General features: G+C 36.2%; 1 protein-coding gene across 1 annotated transcript; it reads left to right on the top strand.

Annotated features, from left to right (window-relative positions):
• Nucleotides 1-9: 9 nt before the first annotated feature.
• Nucleotides 10-19,209, top strand: LOC137401494 (oligoribonuclease-like). The gene is made up of 5 exons (XM_068087871.1): nucleotides 10-30; nucleotides 13,153-13,227; nucleotides 13,475-13,614; nucleotides 16,623-16,794; nucleotides 17,086-19,209. The coding sequence occupies exons 2-5, from the start codon at nucleotides 13,170-13,172 to the stop codon at nucleotides 17,337-17,339; spliced, it is 624 nt and encodes a 207-aa protein (XP_067943972.1). The 5' UTR covers nucleotides 10-30; nucleotides 13,153-13,169; the 3' UTR covers nucleotides 17,340-19,209.
• Nucleotides 19,210-20,118: the final 909 nt, after the last annotated feature.

Below are 20,118 nucleotides of genomic sequence, written 5' to 3'. Positions count from 1 at the left end.
GGCAAGAAATATAACACAACATAGATCTTAGTAAGTATTTCAAAAAGCCCACACTCCTTTACTTCATCTCCTTATAATTTTCATAGCATATTCGATTTTGCAAAAAAGTAGAGGTGGGGCATTACTAGGGTTGCCAGACAGATAAACAAAAAATACAGGACATATTGTAGCTGGAAGTGGGTTCTGTATTTCAAAGTGTATAGCGTATAGTGTCTTGTATATAGTTATATCACGGGTACTCCAATCGTTGCGATAGGCGGAGGTGAGAAAAAATAAGAAGAATCTCTTTTTCTTCTCATCGTCGCCTATCGCAACGCTCGGAGTACCCGTGAGTTACCTATATGGTAATTGCATGATATTATGACAGGACACTTATATAATAATGATATACATGCATATAATGCTGTAAGGTAGTGTATATTAGACCCTGCTTAGTATGCATTGTCCCTTCTTCTCTTCAGTCTTACTCACAATATTTTGTTGATTGTCTACACTTCTTTAGCAATGCATCATCTTTTAATACAGCAGCATAAAATGCATTCCAGTCTACTTTCATATTGCATGCCACTTGCAGCTCTGATTTTACAAGTACAGTTGATGCTCTGTTTCTTTCTTTTGTCCATTTGGCTGTCATGAGTGAAAATACACGCTCAGGACCGGCATTGCTGGTTGGTATGGAGAATATATATGATAAAAGCTTAGTTGTTTCCTTAAATAGTGGTGTGCTATTTAAGATGTAACTCCACTTCTCAGCTGAGGAGCCTAAGGACTTGATGTTATCCCAGGGATTTCTCCTGATACCACTATGCTCTTCGTACAATATGTCCTCATCTACATGGCTTAAATTAAGATCGTTCTTCAAGTCAAGCATGTGTTGCAGTTGCTTTGTACGAATAAGAGTCCTCTGTGAAGTCAAACCATATCTCTAGGTAGGCAATAGCTTTAAAAACAAGAACAATTTTGTAATTTGCATTATTTGTATTGTATGCTGTATGCATGTATGAGACCCATTACGCTTTTTTAAAGTTCTACTTCTTTCATTCTGTCTATCAAGGAGTCTCTCAGTCCATTCATAAGCAATTGTGCACGAGATGAGCACAACAATTAGCTTTTAGTAAGTTCGGTTGTTCTACCTTCAGATAATGGTAAATAGAATGGTGCACTCCATAGTTCACAGATGCATTGTCAACACTATACGCTGTCACCTTCGACATATCAATGTTGAATTTAGCTAGCGATTCCTGAATAGCTTCCGATTCCTGAATTAGCTATGCTTTTACCAGCTATGCTTATAGAGTCTTCTTTAGGGTCTTCATAGAAATCCAATATAACAGATTAAATGTCATCATGTGGTGTATAGAATCTCAGCATCACTGGAAACATTTTTTAGTTCCCTTTATTACTAGCACCACCCGCAATACTGAATGGCAGCAATCCATATCGTAGTATTTGCACAGCTACACTTACACTGTATAGTGCCAACACATTCTTGACAATAGCCTCAGCTTTTGTTCTTCCACAAGATATCTGCTTTGCAACAACACTCCCAGAGTACATAATCCTATCAAGATTCATATCACAGTTCAATGAATTATAACTCAAGCTATGTTTCACTGTGTGAAATACTTTGGTAAGCTCAGCAGCAGTTACTTGACTTTGCTGAAAGTTTTCTGTAGAAGCAAAAACCGTAGACAACAGCTGATTATCTTTAGTTGAGCTTACACTTGTCTTACGGTACTTGGTTTCTTCATGTTGTTTAAGGTCCGCTGCTCCTCTTGATGCGATGGAAAAGTCTTTGTTGCAAAGACTGCAGCGCACTTTGTATTTATCTCTGCTCACAGGCTTTATCCACATAAATTTCTGTTCCCATGTTTTACTATATACTGTCCAGCGCTTGGATTTGTTTGGCGGAGTATTGTGAAGATTTTCAGCTGTCGAAGAACTTGCCTCAGATATGCTGACGGATGAATGACCAAATTTATTGGGGGCTGTGACTGATAATATCATAATTCACTAGAACTTTCCTGAATCTGTGGGGTAGGGAGGGGAATTTCCTTTCTATCTACTGTCAACTCCACAATAGATAAAAAGGAAATTCCCCACCAATGGGAGGGGCTGTATATCATTGCCTATATTATATATCTATCAATCATTGATGGTTTATGTATTACATAATATTCCAGTTGGCTCAATAGCCAATACAGCTGTAATGATTGTTGTATATGTATTACATGTACATGTATTTATAGAAAATAGTTACAGATAAAAAATAATGCTCACCTGAAACGCAAATACAGGACAGTCAAGGTCAAATACAGGACACAGACAAAAAAAACAGGACAATCCTGTCAAATACAGGACATATGGCAACCCTAGGCATTACGCAACGTTGGCGGGGTAATTTGAACAAGAAACAGTAGCTACTTATACGTCCATCTAGAGCACTTATTTTATGTCCAACTGAAGTTATAATGCATGAGGTGATAAGAGATGCTCTTTCATTACATCACTGCTGTAAAATGTCTGGATAATACCGGTCCGCATCAAACTCATGGGACAATATCAGCTTCTTTTTTTAGAACTGCTTTCAAATCAGTTGTAAGTCAGCATTAAATAACAAATTTAATTTCTTGTATGTAGAATATGTTTGAGAATTTGTTTTATTGGTTCACAGAAACACAAAACTACATTGTATACGCTTTAAACAAGAAACTTTATATGAACTATTGAAGATATTTTGGCTTTCAGAGTTAGGTGATATTGTATTTTGTGCCGAAGTCATTCAAAGGTAACGGTGCCAAGTGTTCTGGATGTTTGAGGGCCTTTGAAGAAAGGATCAGGCAATACCTGTATCACTTGCTCCTTTTCTACAAGCTTCTCATCCTTGCTAGTTGGTAGTTTGAGCGTTGACCTTTCAGTCTTTCTATAGAAATCTACGAAAACCTCAAACTCAGTTACTTCCAGCACCTTACCCACAAAGCAGACTGATCAACGCTTTCCATCAAACTTCACAAGGACATAGTTTCCCTTTTCAATGGCATTGGGCTCTACTGGTGTATCAACTTTGGTTGTAGACATAGTTAACTCTTCCATATCTCCTTCACTATCTGACTCATCATTCAGTGAAACAATGTTTTCAGCGTCATCATCAGATGACTCTGAGTCTTGCACTCTCTTGCGCTTCCTGGTATATAATGGTTTCTTTGCCGGAGAAAATGATAGGGTGCCAACAGATGTTGACGCCTTCATTACCAGAGTTATTTCAGCTGATGGTGTTGCTGTCAAAATTGTAGCTGCACCAGATCGACTTTTCAGGTAGGAGTGCTGTTGGTTGCTTTCTTGGGTAATTTGAATGTCTGGACTTGAGGAGTTGCCTCGTGTTGCCCTAGAAGTGTCATAGATAGTAGAAAACAGTCCTTTGTAAAAAATTTCAACATTCTTTAGGAAGATTCCTGTAGCTCGAAAGCCACTTGCAATGTTGTCTTTTGACATTGCTTTGTTGTAGGCAAAGCCTGCCAACTCGGCCACTTCATATATATTCACTGCCTTCCCAACATTTGAAGTCATCCAGTAATTTCCTCGGCTGGACTTTTTCTTATATACTCTAACCATGGTAATACTCTTACATGCACAAAAAATTACTGTGTATACTGTTCCATGCAGCCCATCCGGGGTCATTACATAAATATAAATACTGAAGAATGTCTGTGAAATAGTGGGGCAATATGCACTGGCTGGTGCATTTTGCCCCACAATGACTACTTGCCAAAAAACATTTGTTGTGCAAAATGTAGCTAAAAACAGTAAAATGTTTAATGTTGTAATGAAAGCTTGCATTATAAAGTATACCTCACAAAATGTTTAATGATGTAAGCTTACATTAGAAAGTATACCTCGCAAAAATATGGAGTACTACACACTCACCTTAATAGTGCTACCTTGTTGTGAAGAGAGGCCTTTAGATTTACTTTGGAGGTCCAAAATTAGTTTTTTTCACTTTTAAACATGTGCTTTGCTGATAGACAGGAAATAAAAGTGTTACCCAGTAAGCATCAGTCATGTGATCAACATGTGTTATAATGATTCCAATAAATCTAGGCATTTTTACAAAAAGGGGGCGATTCATAATGCCCCACGGTGCATATTGCCCCACTCTCCCCTACTACTACGTTTTTCTATTATTTCTGATTTTTTTCTTTCGCTCATCACTTTGCCTCGGTTTTTCTCATTCTCTGTGCGATTTTTTATGTTTTGCTTTTCTTTCATTTTTTTTTCCACCATTTAATATTGTTGTTACAATTGTTACAATTTGTTCTGTTACCTGGGTTCACATTAGATTTTCATTGTTAGGCAAACAATTACGGTTTGTTTAAAAGGAACTACATTATGACAAGAGGGGGTACTGCTAGAAATACTAAGAGGGGGTACTCCTAAAAAAAACTCCGGTAGTGCTGAAGTGAACGATAAAGATAGGATATGCTTCCAATGCAAGAGTGAAGAATGTTTTGGTACCACAGCAGCTAATCAAAAAAACAAACAAATTATATTTAAAGGGATTTTGTGACACATGCATGAAATGGTATCATGGAGCTTGTCAAAGTATTGGAATAGAGCAAGTCGCTATGATCACCAAAGTAAACGAGCGTGGTGTGAGATGGCACTGTGGAGGCTGTGTTCCTGGTCTGTCTCCAACAGGCACAGCAATAGAGGGCACAACACTTCAGAAACTTACTTCTATTGAACATCTTGTCTATATACTGATTGAGAAATTTTCAAAATATCAAGAAGAATCATCTCTAAGTGTCGATAAGCTTAAGACCTCGTAATCACATTTCCACATATTTTGCACCTACAACACAGCAGAGTAAGACAGGGTGAATCTTTTGATACCAAATAACTGTAATATGATTTTTGTTGCAAGTAAACCTGTAACCATAATAATACACTGTCACTGGTTTATCCTGTTTCACAGACCAGTCATCTAAAATGAATCCATAATAAATTTGCCTTCAATAGGTAAAGGCTATTCCGTAAGGCCAGGATTGTATGTAAAGATTAAAATATGTAATAATTGTTATGAAATGAAAGGTTCTTGTTACTTTCTCTTGGATAAATGGATCAGAGGCAAATGTGGCAATAGAGATTTGCCACGTTGTTTACTCTAACCCACATCAAATGAGTTATACATATACTTATAGGCTTATAGTTTTATACTCATAGGCTTATATTTTATTGATATTTATAATAATTTTTGTTTCAATTTCAATAAGCCTTTGCACTTTGATTAACAGAACTGCAATGTTTTTTTGTTAAAATTTCTGATGCTTATTAATAAGTACTCCTTATATAAAGCAAAATAGTGTGGAACATTCTTAAGTTGAGGCGAGGGTATGCAGGGATTTAACTATGGTAATCATAATGCATACAAGCATTTATTGGATACTGCTACTCTGTATGAAAAAATAGAAGCAAATCTAAGTCTAAATTAGCATGTGGTAGGCTCAACATATGAAGGCTAAGCAAAATTAAGGTGAGTGTCACGCGATGTTATTAAATGCTTTTAGTTGTGATGAAGAGAAGTTTTTGACCTGCGTTGTGGTATGTTAGAAAGCTTATCAAGGTTTCTGTGTTATGATTTTATCACCCATTGTTAGAAAAAGATAAGACAAATGACTCGGTGTTTGGTGACACACGGCTTTCTCATTTTCCTGATTCTCTTGCATAACTTGATTCAAGTTGAACAGCTAAGGTTGGAAGAGGGAAAAACAGGACTGTTTGCAAAATATTCTTTTCGTTATTAATTCTACGGAGAAAACCCATTGTCACAAAGTGGTGATGCAATGTGACAGGTTCCAGATATCTGGTGTTGTGATTGTATCCTGATGTCTGCACAAGGCTAAGAGTTAAGACGTCCGGGTGTAATATTGCGGCTAACTATGTATAAGTAATATAATGTCTATAAAGTAATATGCAGAAGATTGCTGTGAGAGTATGGTATAATCCTTTATTGCTGACTTGTAGACATGCACGCTGTAAACTGAATTGTTTTGAACTGCTGCAGTCAGGCTATTTATACCTCCTTACAATTATTCTAGAAACTTCCAGAAAATCCATTCAGAAAAATCTAGTGATAGAACAATGCTTCTAAATTTATGATCATGACTCATCAGCGTATTGCGCAATAGCTATTGTCATGCTATAACTTTATTTATGATACTATATACAGCACTCAGAATCTGTGACAACTCCCCATTCAAGAGGAAATTTATAGTCAAATTTCCAGCATTAAGATTCTGAGTCTATTTTGCTCATGTAGTCCGCTCCGACGTTGTCTTTTCCCTTTCGATCGATTCCACCGTCATGCGGTGGAATCGATCAAACCTGATCCTGTTTTTTTTTGCCGCAATGCAAATACATGCTTACCAGACTCAGCAAAATGAACATAAGAACAATGCCACTAAAAGGTTCTAAGGCTGCAAGTTGTATAGCGCTTCACAAAAATAAATCTTCAAAGACATTAGGAAAAAACCCCACACACTTGCCAACTTGCTCAAGCTATACCAATACAAACTCATAATAGAACAGTTATGCCACAGATTGTGGCCCATATTCAAAAATTACTGCATCTAGCTTTGTTGTTTCACAATCATGTAATAAAGACAAGTTAAATAAAATGTAAACGATAGCTAATAAGCAGCATGAAGTAATGATTTATGATGATTTACAGATCATTTCCGACCTTCCATAACTTTCAGAAAAAATCCTGATCCGAATCCATCTCTATAAATCGTAAAGATTGAGACATTCGGGTATCTGTGATTTGTTTATATACTCTTGGTAATCACTTTGGATGGCTAACTAGTGTGATTTTTTACGTTTAGTAACCTCAAGATACCTATGCTGTATGTATTTCATAATTTTTTTCTATCAGGTAGTGATTTGTAGGTTGCCAAGTACTAACACACCCTGTTGATAAGAGGCAATTTTAATTGTTTGTTCAAAATAGGATTATGTAAAGCACCTGTCAAATCACTGTTTGCAAGAAGTAGGTTTAATCAGCTTTTCGTTGAATGAGATGGTAATAAGGCTCATTTGATCTATTCACTGCTAAGAGTTGAAACAATAATTGAGTTGTCAAACTTTTGTTGACATGGAGTGAGTAGTACCTTGGTATTACTAAGTGATTTTGATGGGGCTGCAATAACTTCTTGATTCTATCAGGTTGTTTTTGTGCAAAATATTTTTCAACTTATAAAAACAAAAAATCTCTGAAGGTTTCAACTAGTAGTAGTAATATCTAGTCTGTCGCAGATCCCCAATTTTTGTCTTCTTGCTTCTTTCATAATAATTTTAATTTGAAACGCTTAACAGGCTAAGTTTTTAGCTATAAGTAACTCTTAAATAGTCATTTTTATGGTAAGTTAACAGGAATACGGAGCTGTTATAAAGGAAAATTTTGTAAAACACGTTTCACAGTTTATAAATTCATAAACCAACATTAGTTTCAGCTCACAACCAACAGATTCTAAAAAATTTGCTTACATATGATTTTCTTTGATGGTATAAAAGCTCATTGAAATGACTTGTTCAAAGGAATATCAACTTGAAAGCATAAGACTGCAAGGATTATGAGAAATGAATTGTCACTGCTGAAGCGATTTGAAATTGACTGTTATAGTAGGATATCCAATGTATTTGTTGCATTATCCTAATACAGTGTAGATGAGAGGTTGCTTATTTGCAGCTGTCACATGTGTAGGTTAGACAAAAAAGCACCTATCGAAATAAAATACATGCAAACGTGTCAATGAACCATAACTCATTTGCCTTTTTGTGTACAATCTGAAAGGTGTTTCGCAACCATAAAATTGGTCAATGGTTTGAGGATTAGTAGTTTTTCATTGGTAATCAACCTTGTGAAAATTTATCATTACGTAAAACTATTGTTTAGTTTAACTGTTTCTTCTTAAACAGATATAATTTAGTCATGTAATAATACTGGGGCGTAGCTTCGTGTGAATCTGGGAAATTAACCACTTAAGTCAGGATTTATTGAAAGGACAGTTTTTACTAATTTATAATGAATTGAGAAAACAAAAAAGTTTTAACGAGCATTTTACAGATACCTATCCAAGTGTGATTTAGAGGTATTCCTGAGATGTAATTTACAGGCATCCCTGAGATGAAATTTACAGGTATCCTTGAGATGTAATTTACAGGTATCCCTGAGATGTAATTTACAGGTATCCCAGAGATGTAATTTACATTTATCCCTGAGATGTAAATTACAGGTATTCCTTGAGCTGTAATTTGCAAGTATCCCTGAGATGTAATTCACAGGTATTTCACAGATGTAATTTACAGGTATCCCTAAGATGTAATTTACAGGTATCCCTGAGATGTAATTTACAGGTATTCCTTGAGCTGTAATTTACAGGTATCCCTGAGATGTAATTTACAGGTGTCCCCTGAGACATATTTACCGGTATCCCTGAGATGCAATCTACAGGTATCCCTGAGATGTAATTTACAGGTATCCCTGAGATGTAATTTTCAGGTATCCCCTGAGATGTAATTTACAGGTATCATCGAGTAATTAACATGGAATAATACATCAAATCTTTTGCTACCAAAAGCCTATGTATTGACTCGGGTTACCTTCTCTTTGTGGCCGGATGCCGATACATCGGCTTTAAGACAGTATGTTAGTTTATTTATAATTACTCAGCTGTCGCTTCAGATAGACCAATAATATCTGGTCTCCATGAAAACAAGCTTGTTGCTAACGATACAGACTTATCAGCAGGCCTCTCACTATTGCCTCACTGATTATCAACAAAAAATTTCATCGTGAAAAAAGCACAAACAAAAAAGAATACCGCGATCGTTTACAACTGTAGAAGCTTGTCTGGTGGCCTTATTAGCCATAAGGACTTAACTCTATATCGAGTGATTCTGACTTTTTTTTGTGCATGTATTTCATATGACAAACTGTCATAGTAACTGAATATTATGGCGACAGTCATAATATGATGATAGAAATTGCTGACCAAATATTGTTTAGTTGTAAACCAGATTATGTTCGGCCATTCCATCAGGTTTCACCGAAGTGTGTGCTGGCCCGTCACAGATTGTTTCAAAATTAGTTCCATCTTAAAGAGCATGTCAAGGTTGATACAAATCGAAGTCTTTAGGTTCCTACGTAGAAACGGTCGCCGGTTACGGCCCTTCAAAGTTGCTAGACAGGGGAGACAACTCAGTTTCTTTTATTTTTCAAGTATTTGAGAGTTCAATATCTTACAAACCATTTCAATGATGCCATTCGTTCTTTCAGATTTAATACTCCTACATGTCTTCTACAAGTTTCTAAACTTTACTCACATCCTAGATGCTCTTGATGAAGGTCAGAGGTCGTCAAAGTAGGTCGCCGGAGCATATTCTGAGCTGAAAATACGAAATTAAGCCATTTTTAAACACTCATACTTGAATGATAAAGGTACAAAGGCCAGAAAGTAAATGCTTTTCTATAACTTTTGGTGTCTTTCAAAATAAAAAAGTATCAATTTGAAAAAAAATTGCAGATTTAAAAGCGCAAAAGGTCAGTTTTCAAGATGGCTACCGGCGCCATCGGGTAAATTGCGTCATCTTTGTTGCTGGATTTCATGATGTTCGCACAAAAAATATGGTGAACAAAACATGTGTCCTGCATAATTCATATGTGCTGATTTCAATTCTGGCATTATCACTTTTGCTTTCCTGCTATAAAATAGTCTAATTCATGATTAGCAATTGACTATTTTAAATAGTAATATTCAGTTGCGCAATATAGTAATCGTATTAAAAATCCAATATGGCTATGTATTTCTAGAAAAAAGCTCGTAATTTAACAGTCTTATGTGTTGCTTATTTCATCTCTTCTCTTTGTAATCTGTTTATCCTTGCTGAATCATATATAAATTGATAACATACCTGGTTTGTCAGTCTTTCCTGGATTTCTTGATCAAGTTTGTAGTCACGGTGGCGATTGGTTGTCTGTAGAATCACTGGCATGAGCACACGTTGAATAGGAACATACAGTTTATCTGGTCTGATAGGATATTTGAATACAGCTGAAGGACCTTCTGGGTGAAGAATTTGTTTTTGAAGTCCTGCTCGTTGATGTTTATTTCAAGAACTGATTCAACATACCAATCGTTGTCATATTTGTAGGCCAGTATATCACCCAGCTTAACGGTAGTCAGATCTAAATGAACTTGCGGTGGCACAGTGTTTGCTCTGGCTGCAACATTTTAACATGAACATGTGTATTGAACTGTGATAGAGACATCGCCACCTGATGTCCGACGGCCAATAAATCTAGCAGCACTTGTCTCAAAACAATGATGACTCTGCGAACGAGCCACAGGAATGGCACAGTCTCTGATTCTTTCCTCTTGAAGTGTACGATATTTAGCAATGTCCACATTGTCATACCATAAAATCAGTACAGACTTTATATTTTCCATGGCGTAACTATAAAGTTCTTTAGGTTTTGTGATGAAGTCAGCAGAAGTGCGTTGCAGACTCGTCCTACGGGCCTGATACTTTACAACAGCCCTTATGCCGTCACATGCAGACTTGCCATGAGAGGTTGCGAAGTAATGCCATTTGGCAGGAATCCCAAAGTCTAGTGTGTGATGCATCAGGTTGCAGAAGCTCTTATATAATTTATACTGCCCAGTGCAGCAGTCTCTAAAGTAGTGTACCATACCAATCTCTGGTATCATCGATCTCAGTCTAGGTATAAATTCTCTCATCATTGTGTATACAGCAAAATGGTCATGCTGCATATGATCACTGATATAACAATAAGATATAAGTAAGAGTACTTTCAGAGGACTTATAATATACCACTATCGGGTGCAGTGTTGCTTGTTCCAATGAAATGATTGATTGGCATCCTGAACTAAGAACGAAGCAACAAGCAACACTGCACCCGATAGTGGTATATTATAAGTCCTCTGAAAGTACTCTTACTTATATCTTATTGTTATATCAGTGATCATATGCAGCATGACCATCTTGCTGTATACACAATGATGAGAGAATTTATACCTAGACTGAGATCGATGATACCAGAGATTGATTTGGTACACTACTTTACAGACTGCTGCACTGGGCAGTATAAATCCTATAAGAGCTTCTGCAGCCTGATGCATCACACACTAGACTTCGGGATTCCTGCCAAATGGCATTACTTCGCAACCTCTCATGGCAAGTCTGTATGTGACGGCATAACGGCTGTTGTAAAATATCAGGCCCGTAGAATGAGTCTGCAACGCACTTCTGCTGACTTCATCTCAAAACCTAAAGATCTTTATAGTTACGCTATGGAGAATATAAGGTCTGTACTGATTTTATGGTATGACAATGTGGACATTGCTAAATATCGTACACTTCAAGAGGAAAGAATCAGAGACTGTGCCATTCCTGTGGCTAGTTCGCGGAGTCATCATTGTTTTGAGATAAGTGCTGCTAGATTTAGTGGCCATCGGATATCAGGTGGCGATGTCTCTATCACAGTTCAATACACATGTTCATGTTAAAATGTTGCAGCCAGAGCAAACACTGTGTCACCGCAAGTTCATTTAGATCTGACTACCGTTAAGCTGGGTGATATACTGGCCTACAAATATGACAACGATTGGTATGTTGAATCAGTTCTTGAAATAAACATCAACGAGCAGGACTTCAAAAACAATTTCTTCACCCAGAAGGTCTTTCAGCTGTATTCAAATATCCTATCAGACCAGATAAACTGTATGTTCCTATTCAACGTGTGCTCATGCCAGTAATTCTACAGACAACCAATCGCCATTGTGACTACAAACTTGATCCAGAAATCTAGGAAAGACTGACAAACCAAGTATGTTATCAATTTATATATGATTCAGCAAGGATAAACAGATTACAAAAAGGAGAGATAAAATAAGCAACACATGAGACTGTTAGTTTACGAGCGCTTTTATAGAAATACATAGCCATATTGGATTTTTAATACGATTACTATATTGCGTAACTGAATATTAATATTTAAAATAGTCAATTGTTATTCATGCATTAGACTATTTTATAGCGGGAAAGCAAGAATGATAATGCTAGAATTGAAATCAGCACATATGAATTATGCAGGACGCATGTTTTGTCCACCATATTTTTTGTGCGAACATCGTGAAATCCAGCAACAAAGATGACGCAATTTACCCGATGGCGTCGGCAGCCATCTTGAAAATTGACTTTTTCGCGCATTCAAATCTGCAATTTTTTTTTCAAATCGATACTTTGTTATGTTGAAAGACACCAAAAGTTATAGAAAAGCATTTACTTTCTGGCCTTTGTACCTTTATCATTCAAATATGAGTGTTTAAAAATAGCCCAATTTCGTATTTTCAGCTCAGAATATGCTTTGGTGACCTTTTTTGACGACCCCTGACCTTCATCAACAGCATCTAGGAGGTGAGTAAAGTTTAGAAACTTGTAGAAGACATGTAGGAGTATTAAATCTGAAAATATGAATGGCATCATCGAAATGGTTTCTAAGATATTGAACTCTCAAATACTTGAAAAATAAAAGAAACTGAGTTGTCTCCCCTGTCTAGCAACTTTGAAGGGCCGTAACCGGCGACCGTCTCCACGTAGGAACCTAAAAACTTTGATTTGTACCTAACTTGACATGCTCTTTGAGATGGAACTAGTTTTGAAACAATCTGTGATGGGCCAGCACACACTTTGGTGAAACCTGATGGAATGGCCCTGACATTGTATAAAGTTTGTAAAAGATTTATCGTTTTTTATTGAAATTAATTTAAGATTTTTATTTATTTCTTAAAAAAGTATCTTCTCAATAACCTGTTTTTAAATTAAGTGAATTTTGTCATTCTTTCTCAAGTTATCACAAAATTGGTGGCGTTACGTCAACATTTGTGTGAATAAAAAAATAAATTCGGACAGAGCTAGATATTCAGTAGCGCAAGTGTTAAAGCAAAACTAGAGCAATGGGGTTGCAAACTAAAACCCACCTGAACACAATCACCAACTCAAAATATTTCATATATAAAACTGTGTTGTACAGCGGTTTCAATCAGTTAATTTTTTTGTTCAATTTGATTACAGCCAGGAAGGGAAACAAGATGACTAGTTTGGAGAATATGGAACCTTTAGAACCTTTAGTTGGTTGTGGAGGTCCAGGTATGCGTTTATTAAGATCTTTGTACATATCTTTGCCACACGCACCAGAGTTCGCAAATACTGAGCGATAATTTATAATCATAAATTGATAAATCTATGATACTTTTTTAATGGTTTATAGAGTCATCGAAACTGAGCTTGTAATGATGTAATGTGCTCCGTTTTACTATTGCTGTGCCAACCTTTGACTGTCCTTCTCCACCATATGAAATAAAGAATGCTCTATGCAATTTTATCATGTCAACAGATGCGCAAGATCCAACAGATAATGTGAATAAACGTATCATTTGGTTGGATCTTGAGATGTCAGGACTTGATGTAAATAAAGAAAGAATAATTGAGATAGCAGTAGCTGTAACAAATGCTGACCTAACCAAGATTGCAGAGGTAGGTAAGATTCTGCTGCCACTGTCAAGTCTCCCATTGCCTGATACAGAGGTTCCCAACCTTTTTCATTCAATTCCCTCTTTTTGCCTTTTCATGAATCGATTCCCCCTCCCCGCACTTTTTACTCATATGACTAAAAACTACTGATACAAATTATACTCCCATTTTATTGTACATATCTAAACATATAACAACATAATATAAATTTTTATTCGCCACGCGTACAACACACAACAAAACATGGCCTTCAGGATGACAGTGAATTGTTTTATGACTAGTTTAACTTACTATCCAATCAAAATTTGGATGAATGTGTTCACATATATCTGGGTTCTGACTAGTAGCTCACTATTGGCAACTAGTGTTATAGATAAAACCAAAATGTTAAATGATGAAACCCAAACTCGCAGGGCACTGCAGGACATAAATTAAAAATTTATCAAATCAGACACCTCTCTGTTCCCCCCTTGTACAGTAATACTTCAACTTACGAGTGCTCCAACGTACGAGAAACTTGAGATACAAGCCAGCTTTTAATCAAGTTTTAGCACTAACATACGAGCCATGTTTGAGATACGAGCACGTGAGTCAGTTGTCGTATGCCGGAGGTGTTTTATGACAACAACATCAATCTGTATTTTTCAACTGCACAGGTTATACTTTTGTGCCGTGTTTTTGTTCGCGATTTTCAGTGCAGAGTTATGTGAATTAAAAGTACTGTGCGTAGACTAGTGTTGGGCCGGTATCTAATTTAGTGCCGGATCGGATATCCTTGCACATTTTTATCGGTTTTCCCGGTATCCTCGGTATTTACCATCTTCGGTATCCTTTGCCAACTAAGAAAGTTCGGTATTGTCTATACTATTGTTCGGTATGTGGTTATCAGTGTGTCTTTAAATGGTTTAAACTTTAAATCATAACTGTCTCGAACAATTTTTATCGTTGTGCAAAAAGTAGCCAGTGCAAAAAAACATTCTTTAGTCAGCAGTATATTGTTACGGCAAAGAAACTCCTTGTTTTAGAAAACCAAAAAGGAAAAGAAAGATGGAAATATAATTTTCATGATAGATGTTTTTATTGTTTATTCTACTAAAAATATAATTATTGATACAAACGTTATGTATAATAAAGAACAGATAGATAATGGCAATGGGCTCTCTTTGTTAAATATACTGAAACAGTTTTAAAAAATCTTACTATCACATATTGTAATCAGGTAATGTAATCACATAATTATACGCAGTCCAATTAGAGTCCAGTCCCGTTAGAGTTTTTATACGTCCTCCCATCTGTGTAGAACTCTCAAACCTTTGAGGCTGGTGGCATTATCAATGTAACGTAATATAATAGTAGATACAGTAAGCGTAGAAATTTTTGTTGAATTTGTTCGCCAATGCGTGCTGAGATTAGCATGTTCGTCACGAAGCGTTTTAAAAATCTCTCCGGATATCCGTATATCCATTTACCTGTAGGCTTTTACGGATAAAGACCGATAATATCAAACCGGCCGCGGATACCTAGCTGACACCGAAAATGATTGGTTTCCTCGGATACCTAGCTGACACCGAAAGTGATTGGTTTCCTCGGATACCGAGAATCCCTCGGTATCGGTAAGAGCGGATAACCCAATGCCGGCCCAACACTAGCGTAGACCGAAAGTTTGCCAGTAAAATGAAAAATAATGCAAAGAAAAAGCAAATGATAACAATTGATATTAAACGGAAAATTATTGAAAAATATGTGAAATGTGTATGCATGATTGAACTAGCTCAGCAATATGACAGAAATGCATCCACAATTATCAAACCGAAGGATTATATTCGGGGCATTTAGCTCGCAAAAGTACTAACCGTAGTTTCTAAACGGCGCAGCGATCTTCACCACCGCTGATGGAGAGACCGCTCATGCATTGGATAAAAGATAAACAATTCGCCGGTGACAGCGTAACTGAGACGACGCTATTTGAAAAGGCCAGTGCTATCTATCAAAACTATAAAAATAGACATTCGGACAAGTTGGTTAGTGGTCGTGCATTAAACCTTTGTGATGACACCTGTGTTCGTCCTAATCGCAACATGTTGAAAGGGCGACAAAGGCAAATGTCCTTAGATAGGTTCATCTTAAAACGGCCGGCTTGTCGTGAAAAAAATTAGCTAACTAGTGAGAAACTTCAAACTATGAACGCCGAAGTTTTAATTACGTTAAGTTAAAAACGAATTTGTTGCTTTTTGAAAGCAAGTGGTAAGTTAGGACAATAACCAACATGTTCTTTCTGTTACAATATCTTGTTTTGAGTGTTTTATTTGCATTTTTCAAAGTATGGAAACCAATAAATATATATTTAATTGTTCTATTTATAAATAAATTGCACCAAGTTGCGAGTAAATTGACATACGAGCTCAGTCTCGGAATGTATTAAGCTCGTAAGTTGAAGTATGACGGTATATTCAAATATCCCCCCTAGGGGAGATTTCCTCCCTGGTTGGGAACCCTCGGCCTAATGGTACCTGTTGAGACTTGCCAACTACGTTTAACTTGCTCAGTCGTAATCTTATTAGTAGTTTGTATCAACACATTGTTGTACATTGTACAATTTCGTTGACTTAATGCTTTTAAACAGTGATATGCAGGGGTCAGATGACTGGTTGAGACCATGGAAGTCTCTATGTACTTTTTAGCTTTTACTAAGATAGAAGACTAAAATTAGAGTTTCCAGTTACCTGAAATAAAAAACAGACAGATTGTATGTCACAGACGCACTTCAAAGTTTCTGTGCATGATTTTGGACATAATGGCATTGTTTCTTTTTTTGGTTTTTAATCATATCCAGATCTCCTCTGCAATCAACCTTCATTTGCCTGGCTATTGTTTACTTACACACATTAAAGAATTATTTTATTACAAGGTATTGAATAAGTTTTGACGTAGCTTACAAGCATTTCATCAGTTGAGTTTTCGTGCGCGATGAGAATAGGCCTACCTGTAGTTTTGTTTTCTTTCTCACTCAGGGTCCAAATATCATCATACACCAAGAAGACTCCTTGTTAGATGCCATGGATCCATGGTGTGTTAAAACACATGGAGAGTCTGGCCTGACCGCTGCCGTGAAGGAAAGTAAAGTCAGCGAGGCTGAAGCCGAGAAATCAGTTTTGGACTTCGTAAAGCTCTACACTACTAAAGGTAAGCATTAGTTAGACACTGTCATTGTTCTTCAAAACACAGGCCAAGTATTTCTGTGGTATCAGCTGTGCCACGACACATTTTTACTAGTGACGGTAAACCTTCCCTCATTTCATTTCTAATGATCTTTCATTACTTTGGTATTTTCACATTATCGAAGTATCTAGTCTTTTGTGTATTAAATTTCCTTGTCTCAATCCCTCTTGCGTATTAATCTGTCTGTATTCATTCATTTTGTTGGCTTACCACTACACTGTCACACCTCACATTATTGCATTTACTGTATTTCAGGAAAGTGTGTGTTGGGAGGAAATTCAATTTATATGGATAAAATGTTTCTAATGAAATACATGCCAGACTTCAGTGACCATCTCCACTATCGACTAGTTGATGTCTCAACCCTAAAGGAGCTCATAAAAGGCTGGATGCCAGAGGTGGTGAAGAATGCGCCTAAGAAGGGCAATACGCATCGGTCAAGAGATGATATCCGTGAGAGTATCAAGGAACTCAAGTACTACAAGAGTGCAGCATTTATTCCTCACTAAGTTTGCTTTTCATCTTATGATGTTCGTAACGTACCATTTCTTATTTCCACGTTTGTTAGGCAATCTTCAGGTGCAACAATTTCTTAACGCCATGTTAAGTAGGTTTTTTATGTATTATCACCAAATTTCAGGTTACTTGAAGCGCCAGCTTTTTCGTAACTGGCTGAAATATATACATGTACATGTTTCATCACTCTTCAAAAAACAATTACCTTCCCAGACAGTCATTTTATGGCAATTCTTAGAGTAGCTGATTAATGGATTGACTTCCATACTTTCATTCAAAGTAATTGCTCAAAAAACTTATAGCTGAATTTCTCATTTATTATATGAACGTAACTGAATAATTTGCTAAGGTATCTCCTTAAATCATTTTTAATAGCATCACTATTTCAAAAAGGATGTAGACTTGTATAAATTAGAATATTCTTTTCATCCATTTGTCGTTGAAGGTCAAGTTTCTACTAGTTTCGCGGTCGTTCTTGGTGCCTGTGTGAATGTCCCACTAAAATATATGGTTGTTGTTGGTGGAAGCATTTAGGAGCTCATACTAGCATCTTATGAACAATACCATGCAATTATTTTTATACATCCTGAAATTATTGGTCGAAACCGTATATTTTTTCTAGTCATGGTCAAATATGCATTTCCAAGAAACCTTATGCTTGAAATGACCAGAAATTTGTTGATTTTATTTAATTGAATCTATTTGACATAATGAAGTTAATTTGATTGTTTCACCTGAACTTAGCCCAACAGAACTTTTATATTGATAATGTAGCATTTTACTTTAGAGCATAGTAGTTATAGAGAGTGCATATTAATTATGTTTAGTTAGCAGAGCTGTGTCCAAATTACTTTTTTATTTGAAATCGAAGCACATGTGGATGTCAAATTAATGATATCTAACCAATCAAATCACTCATCTAATGCCGCACAATTCAAGACATCTCCGAATCCCTCAATAACGGTTTAGGAATGTTTGATAAAATATTTGTTACAGAAGCATTTAAAGAGTGAGGCAGGTTTCAAGAAAGGTGTCTTCTTTTCCCTTAATCAGTTGTCGCTATATATTGTACTGAATACAAGTAATAGTAATGGGTGCATACCAATTGAAGTATTCATTTCCTTCCGTTATATCTATTAGCGCATTTGGTATATTTCAGGTATTAAATCTGTATTTTGCTTAACACGCTTAGCTTATAACATTAAATCAAATAATTTTTTGCTGTAGTCAAAATAAGTTATTCAAACTCATTTTATTGACTATTGTCATTAAATTTCAGAGACAAAGGTTTGAACATTTGATGCAGATGAAGAACTTCGACTCAGATAAGCGATGTCTTTTTTACTAAAGATTTTCTAATAAAACAGGCATTGCAGTAATAAACTTAGCCATCAATTTGGACACAGCTTTGAGGGCTGCTATAGATCATTAAGTTTCTACTGTATTTTTTTTGGGATCATAGATTTAGGTAGATAGCCGTCTAGATATCACTCTTCTAACATGCGTTCAGAAGAATTATGTTTGCTATGCAAAGATCCTGCTGTATACACAAAAAACTCATTTTGTAATTCAAGATCTTTGGTCTCTGTAATTTTCTAACTATTTTCATTGATCTCTTGTTTGTTAGTAGTAGATGCCTTCAGTCATTCGCAACGTTACCTCTCTAATCATTTATATTTCATGATTATCTTGATAAATTTTCATATTATGTATTTAAAAAAGCTAGTTTCATATAGAATTTGTATGTTGCTTGAATGCCTATGCAGAGAGTCATTAACAAGTTCTTGTACTTTCTGCAAATGAAGTATTTATTTGCGACAAAATTACCTATGAAATTGCATCAAAAAATTTGTTTGAATGCCATATCCTCGGATCTGCTTGCCTCTGACTTTTGCCATAGCTCCATAGTATAGACAAAGGTAGAGCCAAATGGTTTATAGTGGTGAATAATTATAGATCACCAAATAAGCACACTATTTGTTATTAATTCCATTTGTCTAGCGTTGATTAGATGAATTCTGGCAATATGCACATCAATGGGAAGCTAAGGATGTTTCACACATTAATATTATTAAATAGAGACTGATATTTGCTTCTCGGCCTGGTTTTGGTGTAATAGCACTACTTGCAAATTTATCGACAAAGTTAGCTGAATCTATCATGGTTTGTGAACATATGTATACATGTAAACTACATTGAAGTAAACTGTTGTTTTAGGAGTATTAGGGGCTTCGAATACTCCTATTTTTTGTTGGTTTGTCGGTGGTAATCAGTTGACCAATTTCACACCAGATATTCTCAATCAGGATAAGATCTGGATACTAAGCAGAGCAGCTCAATAATCTCACATTGTGATCTTCCATCCATTTTTTGACTTTCTTATCGGTATGATAATGTTGTTTTGCTGACGCAACCATGACCTGTGGAGCAGTTCTCTTGCTGATGAAAGCATTAGTTTAAAAATGTACATACGCACAGATTTACATCGTCAATGTCTACTAGAAGTGGACCCTTCACTTCTTGAGCGCAAATAAAGCTCATGTCAAGGACTGATTTGTAAAAAATGTGGAGCTAAAGGCAAATGGGGCTAATGGCTGTGCACTAGTGCTAGAGCAGTAGAGAATTCTGTGTTGAAGATAGATTGTTTCAAACACAATTCCAGTCCAGTGCATGTTGTTTCAGACAAGCTTTTTGGGTGAAAAGATTGAAATGGTCGCCAAGATTGATTGACACATCAAATCTATATACATATTATATATAATATTTGATGTG

The sequence above is a fragment of the Watersipora subatra genome, chromosome 8 (assembly GCF_963576615.1).
Source record: "Watersipora subatra chromosome 8, tzWatSuba1.1, whole genome shotgun sequence".
In the NCBI taxonomy this organism is placed as follows: Eukaryota; Metazoa; Bryozoa; class Gymnolaemata; order Cheilostomatida; family Watersiporidae; genus Watersipora; species Watersipora subatra.
This window is presented reverse-complemented; position numbering and strand designations above follow the sequence as displayed.

Bases quoted from the DNA above. Each gene is read 5' to 3' on its own strand.
- LOC137401494 (XM_068087871.1), top strand. From the start codon at position 13,170: ATGACTAGTTTGGAGAATATGGAACCTTTAGAACCTTTAGTTGGTTGT. The intron at 13,615-16,622 runs GTAGGTAAGATT...TTTCTCACTCAG, and splicing joins ACCTAACCAAGATTGCAGAG to GGTCCAAATATCATCATACA. The intron at 16,795-17,085 runs GTAAGCATTAGT...ACTGTATTTCAG, and splicing joins AAAGCTCTACACTACTAAAG to GAAAGTGTGTGTTGGGAGGA.